We start from the raw sequence: 11,573 nt of genomic DNA on the forward strand, positions 1-11,573 counted from the left end.
CCTCGCCCCAAAAGTTTGGAACAAAAGTTGATCAAAGGCATGTCAGGAGGAATGATGGGACCTAATGGAGGTAAGTTCATCTCCATTGAAATTTCAGTTTATGGATTTTTTACATTAATGATTCCTAATGGTGTTTATTGTTGCTGTACATATGGTCCATCACCATCCAAATGGAGACACAGGAAAGGCATGAAAGGAAAGAAACAAAGAACTTGAAAGAGAATTGAAGAAGAGCTCAAAGAGGGAAGAAAAGCTAAGGGATGAACTCCAAAGGACTTTGTACAGACTTAGAATTGCGGAAGACGCAGAGGAACGCCATTCCTTTCAGCTTGGCGAATTCGAAGCAGAAGCTCTTGAAATTGTACATGCCTATTGTACACAGATCAGATCTTTGAAGGAACAGCTCTCCCAAGCTCACTATCTTCTTCAAACAACCAACCACAACTCCAAGATCATTCCAGGGGAGGCCTTTAAAGCTTAACAGTCACCACACTTGTTCTTCATCTTTACCTTTTGATATGGCTATCTGCATTTTGGTTCTTGAGACAATATATTGGCTTGGCCCCTATTTCAATTTTCAAGCAGAAGTGTAACAAATGCCAGCCTACCTAGATTTGACCAAAGTCTCAAGAAACCAATCTATCTGATCTTGGATCATATATATATATATATATATATATATCCTAATAAGGTCTTTACCACACCAATTTTCAGTTGACTTTGTTCTATATAGGATCTCCAAACCGTTCAATCTAAATAAGGATTGCAATAAAACCAAGGAAAAAAGAACCCTACCAAGCCAGTGTTCCCCGTGCCCAGATCCAGCTGCCCCAGCCACAGCTTAGGGCCCGTTTGATAACGCTTCTGCCGTTTCTGTTTCAAGAAACGGCAGAAACAGAAATTGTTGTTTCTGGAAACAGAAATAGGTAAGAAGGGTGTTTGATAATTCTTGTTTCTGGAAACAGAAACGGGTAAGAAGGTGTTTGATAAATTCTATTTCTGGGAACATTTCTGACAGAATATGATGTTTATAAGAAATTTTAATGAAAATAATTCCACTTTTGTTACGTTCTTCAGAAACTCATGACCCTTCATTTTAATCAGACATACAACTATCAATTTCCTTATCTCGAACTTACATCATAATTTTACGAAACAAGAAATGTCAACCAATAATAGTAGATTAAAATGCAAATATTCCGGGTATGCCATATTTCTTACAAGTTCCCAATAGTTGGTCATTACCCTCTAACTACCATCTTTATTTATGTCTATGTTATTAATGGCCTCCAGGATATTGGTATATATCCTTCGCTTTTCCTCAGACACATCCATTTCGTTTTTCAGTACTCTAGACTTCTCCTCTTCACCTTTGATTGCTCTTTCCAAGTAACCTTTCACAAAATCAGAGGAAGGTGCTGATGGAGAAGACTGAACTCCAACCATTGAATTGCTTGTTCCACAATCGGAAGACTGGGCACTTGTCAAATTGCTGTCTCCATAAATCCATCGAAAAAAATTGCAACCTCGATCAAGGGGCTGCAATTATTCATCAATTTAGTTGTGAAATGTATTCAGATAATATAGGTCGAATAGTATGTTGATTAAAAAAAAATAATAATTATACCCCATTAGATTTTGGACAACACCAGAAACGACGATTAAAGTTCGTTGCTGTCTTCGCAACGCGTACCTTGCACTGTCCCTCGCCACAATCACATAAGCGAAATTCATCTACCCACATAAAATATTCATTATGCCTTGGGCATTTGAAGAACGGTCTTCCTCTATTAGGCTCATTTTTTGTTGTGTACTTATCGCACAAATGATTACAGTAGTCACACCTTGCCATTGCGGTGTCAGTCGAAGACATCTGTACAACACAAAGATTACAAGTCATCCCAATGTAAACATTATGAAGCGAACAGAAGTATTTTTACTAACACCCCATACACACAATCGAAGAAAAAATGGTGACCTAATTTTTGTGTATACCTTTTAATACATAATGAATGCATTTAGCAAAAGTTCAGGATCGATTTAATGAAATTGTAGACATTCTTCTTGAAATTGCCAATTGGTTGGATATATTAAGAAGCACTATAGACATTTGTCTCGCAGATAGTCTTTGGGAGACATCAGATGCGGAAGCATGGTACGCAGGAGTATCAGGATTCATTGGGTCATCAATTTGTTGTTCACTTCCAAGCTCATTGAACAACTGATCTTGAATAGCTTGTTCCTTAATGTAATTGTGGATCCCACAACAAGCAACCACGATTCTTGACTGATCTTCAATATCTTACGCATTCATACTTTTTAATATGTGGAATCTATTTTTCAATACACCGAATGTTCTCTCAATAACATTCCGCAGTGACGAATGTCTATGATTGAACAATTCCTTAGTTGTCCTTGGTCCAGGCCTACCTTCACCATAATCTTGCAAGTGATACCGTTGTCCTCGGAATGGCACCAAGTACCCCAGTTGACTGGCGTAGCCCGAGTCAACAAAATAATATTTGCCTTCAAATATTATGGAAACATTTATGGGATTAGATCTATATTCCCTGTCTACTATATGCGGAAAGACAACATAGAAGTTCATAATACATTTTTACCTGATAGGGGATGAGGAAACCCTAAGTTATCATTAGTTCTTACTGCATCCAATACCCTTGCATCATGTGCACTACCCTCCCAACCCGCATACACAAATGTGAATCGCATGTCGAATGAACATGCACACATAACATTCTGTGTGATCATACCCTTTCGATTACGATAACGTGTCTCTTCTGACCTACGTACGATGACACTTATATGGGTGCCATCAATAGCACCAATGCAATCCTATTTTCCATTGAACAAAAGTTAGTCCATATAATTGTGTAAATTGCATTGATATTTCATTGGAAGGATCGAAATAAATAATCACCATCAGAAGTCTCAGTTACCTTGAAATATGGATAGTACTTTAGATTGTTGGTTATCTCTGGAGGTACCACATCAAAATTTGGTGGCCTGATCGTCTCTAGTGATAAATTTAGCATTGCTTGCAACACCGTGTGGAAGACAACACTAATCGTCTGTCCTGAACGATTGAATCGACGTTGCATTTGTCTATTACTTAAACCTTGACCTACTATCACGAGGAACATCGCTAGCTGCTCATCTACTCGAATGAAACGGCTGTCCACTAGCCAGCCTCTATGTACCATTCGGTCTCGCAAGTTGAGAAATACATGTCTCTCGAGTCTAAACTCTTGGTAACACACGTCAACATGACCTGCAAGAACCTCAGCTACCCTAACAGGTCCTGTGTAACTACTATCATTCAGAGGTTCTCTCATCCTATACATACTGAGTATGTTTTGGAATTGGTGTACTATAACCATGTCATCATCGTCTTACGATGACCCTGTGATGTCGGTTGGAAATTGATTTGACATCCCTGTATGAATAGACACATTCAATATATAAAGAAATAGAGTCCATAAATGTACCATCTAATAGCATTCTAATCTACTAATAAGCAATAATCCATCCAGAAATTATCATAATTGGCAACTACTTACTTTCCTGTTAATATAGTGAAATTAATATGATCTTATATCCCAAAGCTATAAAGAAACACACAATAAGATAAACATATCAATATTTCACAATCATAAACAGTCATGACCACTACTGTAAATCTGAAGCACACGCAATCAAAATAAAACAAAGCAACATGAGTCAGAAACAGAAACATCATCCATAGTATGATAAAAAGACATAAGTGTGTCAGTCAATATGAGGCATATAAAATCCAAACAAAAGATTTCTGTTCATTCATGCTCCCTTCAAACCATTCATTTTAGAAACTGTTACTTTCACTCCTTCAGACCATGTAGCATCCATAACCTCCTGTCAGGTCTCACTTCAATAAAAGACATGCGCCATCCAGGGTCACTGTGTATCTTACGCTGCGCCAACACATATAAATCAGTCGGGATATCCTCCAAACTGTCCAGTAGCTTCTGACAGCTCATCATGTTATATGGTCCATCAACAATAGGGTCAGGTGGCCGGGTAACTGCTGAGGTGGCAGAGGTTGATCCCTTTTCCATCCTCCATCGGACAAAGGTTCTAAAGTCCTCAGCAGAGTTCGTGAGTGTCCGTGTGTGGCTCTTCCTCCTACGATCCGTAGGAGTCCTATCAAGTCGTCACTTTGGAGGAGCTGACCCCTTGGGTGTCCCAGTGCAAGCATCACTGTCATCATTATCAGTGTCATGTAAATCATCATCAATTTCAAGGTTAGTTGACGTTGGAGTTACAACTGTTGCCTGTGACAGACCTCTATCCCCACGGGCACTAGAGTCGGAGAAGATCTCTAACAACTCTGGCCACATGGGGAGACCATTTCTTCTATATTTTACCCAATCCTTGTGTTCCCTGTTATTCAAAATATTTTCAATTAATCATCACATTTTTTTCAAAAATTGACAAAAATCCGTTCTATAAACCAAAGATCCTATTCATACCTGAATAGCAGATTCCCATACTGAATCATCAGCTGTGGCAGTCCGAGCATTCGCATCCCATCCGAAACCAGTTGTTTCTAACAAAGCCCTGAAGTTGTTGTACTCCTTGCGTAACTTATTCATCTTGTTACGCAGATGTACTTTCGCAAAGGGCCTTTTGAATTCGGCTTCAAGCCCTTTTGTAATGTTGTCCCAACCAACCTTTGTGAATGTTGAGTTTGTTTTCAATCCGTTTCGGACATTATCAACCATGAGATTGATGAATGATCTTAGCTCTGCTTCATTCCAGATTATAGTAGTACTTTTGGGGGTTGGGGATCTTGGGGATCTCATATCTCTGAACAATCATAATTGATTTAGATAACATATTCAAACACATACAAGAACATGGAAAAAAAATTCAAAGAAATAGGAATAAATATATTTAGCAAAAGAGGAAGAAAAAAAAAACTTCCAAAAAAAAAGGCCATTTAACTTATATTTATAGCTGATTTCAAATGTGGATATAAATTATAAGGTGAATACAACTTAGAGAGAGAAATTTTGGTCTATTCTTGTTACCATTCTGAAGAGCAGTTTGCTTTGCATTGGAATATTACAGATGAGTTTAAACTCAAGTGATGGGTTTGATGCAAATTTCAGATCTTTGAGTTTTAAAAGAGTTTAAGAGATGAACTGGTAAATGTACAGTTCATCCTAGTTGCAGAATGCATTCAATACCACAAAATATTTTAGGATATGCTCACAAAAGAAGATGAATTCAGTGGTCTAATGTTTTATCTCTGTTCACCTTTATGTTTATTGCAGACTTTACATTAGCTGTTATATCATCATTATTAGGGAAAGAAAGAGACTCATAAAACTACTTTTGAATGCCTTCTATTTTTCACTAACTAATATAGATAAGTATGCTGGATCCCTCAATCATCACTTTCAATCCATGAAATGCACCAATATAAACAGATAGTTTCATTGATGAGAGAGAGAGAGAGAGAGAGAGAGAGAGAGAGAGGGGTGATGATTGGAGACTGCTGATATCATTTGATTACTGGGACTTTCAGATCCGAGATTTCCCTTACTTTCATGCAAGAATTCATGACTACTAATGAGAGAAAAGAAAGGGGTAAGGAGTTGATGGTGACCTTATAAAAAGGGCTGTTGTTAGCTGATCAATTCCTTTGGTTCTTACTGTCACTTCTGCCTCTTTTCTGTCACAACAGAGAGAGATCAAGGTTAATGAACCTCATGTGCATAACACCAACAACCCAAGTTATAAAAGAATAGGTAAAGGCACAGTACATTTAGAATCCAATGTTGGAAACAAAATAAAGTGTACTTATCATTCATTAATATGCTCTGTTTCAACCAAATTTGAGGAAACTGGACTGTAACAACTATTCTTAAGTTTGCTATTAAGAAAGACATGCTTATTAAGACTGTTTGATAAGCTTCTGCTGATATCAGAAGAACCGAGCAGATGCTGATATCAATTGACCTTCCAGTGCTAGACTTTATTCTCAGATTTGCTTTAGGTTTCCTCCTCTGATCTGGGATTAATATTGGTGATCTAATCTTGGTATTTCAAACATCAGTAACTGCAATTTCAAGTGACACAGAAATTTCCAGGAAAACCTAAACTTCCAAATCAACAAGAAACTTGAGTGTCATACTCCAATTAGATTTAGGTTACATTTGTACACACTTTTGAAAGTTGTTTTCAGGTTTCAGAAATGGGAAAAGTGGGGCAAATGCCACAAATCTAGTAGAAAAACAGGCTTTATGTAGCATGCATGTTTCCAAAAATTCAAAGAACAAAAATCAGAGAAAACAGAAATTTTCAAATCAGAAAAAATGAGCCTTTGAAACACTCTTCATGTTTGGGTTGTCATTTAAGATGCATGTGCAATTTTTAATTTCCATCATTTGCCTTTAAGGGAAGCATAACTTGTTTCAAACCCAAGAAAATCTGTGACTAGGAAAATAAAGAAAGGCAAAAAGGGGGAAAAAGAAAAAAGGTAGCATTCAGTGTTGAATTTGTCCTAATTCTTTCTATAGAACTCTAGCAAAGGCAATTTAGAAAATGCATGGCTACTTTTGGTTTGCTTGATTGCCAGGTGAATAAAATCTTGGATAGGATAAGACAATAGACATAGACCACTGTTTTGGGAGAAGGCAGGGGATGTAGGTTGCTCAGATGGCAAAGTGGTGCTTTTGTGGTCTTCCTATTCTAAAGATCATTCCTCAACACAGCTTATTGTTCCCTGATGAAGATGAGGAGGCACTTGTTTGGGGTCATCTTTTTGATGGTTTTTGAAGCCTAGATGTTAAAATTGTTAATTGGTGTATTGGGTAATGTTATATTGTGCTGTGTTACTGCCACTTGGTTTTTGATGAGATGGCTCGGAAGCAAATGTTTTTAAGAATGCCTAGATAAGTTGTACCCATGGTTTTAAGTATCTCCGATACCGATACGATACCCTCCGATACGTATCTTAAATTTAGTCGACCGATACGATACACACCGATACGATACATTAAATTTTTTAAATCATTTCGTATCGATATATATCCTACAATACATACCGATATGCATCAATACACCACTAATACACATCGATACGATATGACATGCCTCGATACGACTCTATGAAAAATATAAAATTGAGGTAAAATGTACGTTTCGGTATGTATCGATCGGTACGTATCGGTATATATCAGCATGTATTGGTGAGTATCGATATATATATCGGTACGTATCGGTGAGTATCGATACGTATCGGCGCTACGGTCATATAATGGCCAATATGGGTAATTTTTCAGAAAAAAAAACTATTTTTTGAAGGGTTTTTGTTCCAAAGTTGCTGTCAGCCATATTTCTCTCTAACTAAAGTGGAAATCAAGGTTGAGAACAAGGATTTTACATTTTTGGGACAACTACAGACCTTGAGTTCTTAGTACGATACCCTCAATTTAGTGTTTATGCATAATACATGTTATCAATAGCTTTTTTTAACAAATTCTTTATGCAAAAGTGTTTAAAAAAATGTTTCCTATCCATTTATGTGTGTATCTTTAGCGTATCTTAGTGTATCTCCGATACGATACGATACCCTCTGATACGTATCTTAATTTTGGCCGATCGATACAGCGACCGATACCGATACTTTAATCCTTCGTTGCAAGGGAAATGGGAAGGGAAAGGAAGTGAAGGGAATTGAAGCGATTTTTTTTTCCCTTTTGAGTCGTCTGATTGCAACAGAATTGAAGTAAAATTAATTTACCATAGTTGTTTGATTGGATGTAAAATTTTAAAAAACTAATAATCCAACCAATCTCCTCAAAACAGAGGGGGAGAGAGCACTTTTCAATCCAAAACCCACCGAGCTCCTCAAAATTTATATTGGTTATGTGAATCAAGTCATTCAAGATTTATACCAAATCAAACCAAATGTCATCAGATATTATGTTTTATCACTAACCAAAATAAACCATTTCATTCTATATATCAAATGAATGCAGCATAAATAAATATTTAAAATAATATAAAAGATGATCACAAAGAAAACAGTAATATATCACAAGTGATAATGACAGAAAGACCCATTCTAATAGTCTTTTGGTCAAAACAAACCCAACAAGTCAATAATGCTCCATCTGACTCAAACCCAAAGTCTTTTGATCAAAACAAACCCAATTGAGTCGTGAGAGTGAGAGAGATCGTTGAAAGTCATGAGCGGGGTGAGAGTCGCGAGAGTGGGAGAGAGATCGTGAAAGTAGGGATTTTTTTTTTTTCTTCCTATTTTGGTGGGGAAATAAAAAGGAAAATTTTAATGGTTAAGTGAAAATTTTTTTCACATGTAAAGTATATTTTCCTTGCAATGAAACATCTAAATTTATTTTTTTTGGGAAAAAAATTCCACTTTACATAAAAAATTTGCTTTACCCTTACAACCAAACAAAGCCTGAAGGAAGGGGAAGGGAAAGGGAAAGGGAAAGGGGAAGGGGAACGAAGAGGGACGAAATACAATGGGCGAGTAGAGGCAAACAAGCAACCTCTGCCCTGGGACGGCTACTGCAGTATCGTAACAAATGCTTATTGCAATAAGAGATTGGATTGGTTTTCATAAAAGTATTAAATAAATGGCAAAGCTCATCTGGAGTCTGGAGTACGTGCAAGCACAATAATTATTTACTTTTTTTTCTCTGTAAAATAAAATTGAAAAAAAGAACGCTACATGGTTCCCCTACACCCTCAAACAAGGGGCTGCGAAATGAACAAGCAGCCCCAATGTTGGATGTCCTAACTCATTGTCCCATTGGCTGAGGTGCCAACAATGCACATGACCGAGTAGTGATCCTCCGCAATAAAATAGAGAAAAAGAGCTTTGTCCAGTAATGATAGCGAAGGCTAATGCACCCATGTGTCTCTCTCTCATCTTTCCGTTAAAAGATATTTCCACCCCCTGTTTTGGGGAATAGAGATATAGACATCGGGAAAGCTTTGGAGTAGGCTGCTCTCTCAAACAAAGAACCACTTCCTATTAAAATAAGGAAAAAAGAACGCTACTTGATCACGTTCCCCTACACCCTCTCACATGGTCCCATAAAATGACGTCCCTGCCCCCATAGGTGGATACCAATGCATGCTCGCCCATCGTCCTAGATGCTAGTGTGGAGGCCACATGATCAGGTTTTGTTCTTTATCCCATAAAAGGATTATAAATTGGGAAGAAGAATGCTACCTGGTCGTGTAGCCCCTGCACCCAAACATAGATGGGGGGTGAAATATCGTTCCCACCCTTGTGACATACAAATACCCACCCCTAATTGTTGTCCTTGCACACCCGTGGGGGGCCACTCAACCAAGGAGTAGGGATGTAAATGGATTGAATACGGATTGAATTTTGATTGGATATGATCGAATACGGATATTCCCTGACTGGATTCAGATACCCCTTAACGGATACGGATGTGAATCGAATTCTTACTCTTTGACTTATGTAATCCATACATTCCTCCTCCCCCTAATGAATACAATTTGGTCGTAATCCATATTTCTAAGTTGTTTTAGCTCTTTTCCTCATTCACTAGATCATGTCTAAATTTCAAAAACCCTCAAAATCATTAAGGCCCCGTTTGTTTAGAGGGGTTATTGGGGTGGGATACTGGTCAGGATGGGACCCACACGTTGCTGGGGTAAGGAACAGAAAAGTGAAGTTAGGGGAAAGTTAAAAGTCTTCCACCCCAATGTTGTTTGGTTGCCTATAGGGAGGAAAAATGAGGAGAGAAAGTAGGAGAGAAAGAGGGGGTGGCCAAAGCAAAAGGCATGGTGCAGGTGTGCGGATGACGAGTTGAAGAAAGGGGGTTGGGGCGAGCGTTGCAGGTCGTCTTCTTCCTTGTTCTTCCACAATTGATGGGCTCCGATTGCATGATCAAGCTTTTCTATTTTTCTTCCCTCTCCGATCATTGCCTTTCATCTCTTCTTCTTCCTTATTCTCCTCTCCCACCTTCTTGAGCAGTTGAATCCCATTCAAATCCTTCTACAATCAATGATTTTTACAGAGCCCTTCTCAATTTCTTAAACCCCTTTCTCTCCCTAATTCTAAAACTCCTTTCAACAACTCCTAATTTCTTAAACCCCTTTCTCTCCCTAATTCTAAAACTCCTTTCAACAACTCTTAATTTCTTCTTCCCTTCTCAATTTCTGAACCCCTTTCTCATCCTCTTCCCAATTTCTTCTTCCCTTCTCAATTTCTGAAACCCCTTTCTCATCCTCTTCCTAATTTCTTCTTCCTTTCTCAATTTCTAAACCCCTTTCTCATCCTCTTTGCCACGCTCTCTCATCTTCTCATGGCCAGAAATTTCATTATTTTTTTTTTAAAGATGAGTTGCAGGGACTCAGGGACTCTCCCAGGAAACTTCCTGGGTTCTTATGGATAGAAATTCCATGGCTTTTTTTTTCTTTCTTTCTTTCTTAAGATGAGTTGCAGGGAACCCACACGTTTTTTTTTAGATGAGTTGTAGGGAACCACGGTTTTTTTTTTTTTTATTCTTAGATGAGTTGCAAGGACAATGGAAGCTCGTAATCACCAGCGGACTTTGCACAGAGGGATTGGGATTGATCCTCAACGAACTTTGCTTGCAAAGTCCTGTCGATTTGGTAAGACTTTGCAAGGGGTTGGGGTGGGAGAAATTGAGAGCCAGGTAAGCCGACAAGGAAAGCTCAAATTTTGATGTTGTCGATGCAAAATCCCTCCCCAAACAACCAAACGACTTCAAATCCAAGGGGGTGGAATAGTTCGTACAACTATCCCACCCCTTAAAATCCCATCCCTCTAAACAAACGGGGCCAAATTGATTATTGAATCGGATAATTATTTTTCAGGAATAATTCCAATTTGCATCTAAATGCACTTTGACCGGATGCAAATACCTTTAAATGGATACTATTTTGTATGGACTAAAAGAGAGTTTACTATAGTAACACAATAACTTATTCATTGACAGTTTGGCCGAGTGGTCTAAGGCGCCAGATTTAGGCTCTGGTCCGAAAGGGCGTGGGTTCAAATCCCACAGCTGTCAAAATTAATGAATTCTTTTTTATCCTATTTTCTCCATTTTTTTTTTCTTTTTTTCCTGTAAGATGTATGATGAGGATGAAGCACAGGTGGGTTCCACGTGTATGATAAGAGGAATGGATGACTACCTCAGAGGTGGGTTCCCTGTGTATGATATGAGGAATGGATGATGAGACCCCACCAATCACAAGAAAATCAGTGGAAGATTTGATGCTGTACATTCCAAAATAGGGTGATATAAGATATTAAGATAATTTGTCTAATAACAACAAAGGATAATAATAATAATAATAATAATAAAAATAATAAAAGATATTGTTCTCTATCTATTGGGAAATAGCCTTTTCACAAAGGGAGGGTAAGGTTGTATACATTATGATCTTCCTTAGATTTTGTCGTGGTGAGAGTCTCGTGCATTGGGTACACTTTTTTTTTTTTTTTTTTTTTTTTTTTTTTTTTTTTTTTTTTT

At 37.8% G+C, this 11,573-nt stretch overlaps 2 protein-coding genes and 1 non-coding gene across 3 annotated transcripts; 1 reads left to right on the forward strand and 2 right to left on the reverse strand.

Annotated features, from left to right (window-relative positions):
• Positions 1-253: 253 nt before the first annotated feature.
• Positions 254-3,353, reverse strand: LOC122078043. The gene is made up of 6 exons (XM_042643919.1): positions 2,958-3,353; positions 2,622-2,853; positions 2,431-2,526; positions 2,102-2,301; positions 1,694-1,873; positions 254-421 (listed from the first exon to the last, which is right to left on the reverse strand). The coding sequence occupies exons 1-6, from the start codon at positions 3,351-3,353 to the stop codon at positions 254-256; spliced, it is 1,272 nt and encodes a 423-aa protein (XP_042499853.1).
• Positions 3,354-4,208: 855 nt separating this feature from the next.
• LOC122078044 (uncharacterized protein At2g29880-like) lies at positions 4,209-4,859 on the reverse strand. The gene is made up of 2 exons (XM_042643920.1): positions 4,527-4,859; positions 4,209-4,427 (listed from the first exon to the last, which is right to left on the reverse strand). The coding sequence occupies exons 1-2, from the start codon at positions 4,857-4,859 to the stop codon at positions 4,209-4,211; spliced, it is 552 nt and encodes a 183-aa protein (XP_042499854.1).
• A 6,169-nt stretch (positions 4,860-11,028) lies between these two features.
• Positions 11,029-11,108, forward strand: TRNAL-UAG. The gene has a single exon. It is a non-coding gene; the product is annotated as a tRNA-Leu (tRNA).
• Positions 11,109-11,573: the final 465 nt, after the last annotated feature.

This window comes from Macadamia integrifolia, chromosome 5, assembly GCF_013358625.1.
Source record: "Macadamia integrifolia cultivar HAES 741 chromosome 5, SCU_Mint_v3, whole genome shotgun sequence".
Classification (NCBI taxonomy): Eukaryota; Viridiplantae; Streptophyta; class Magnoliopsida; order Proteales; family Proteaceae; genus Macadamia; species Macadamia integrifolia.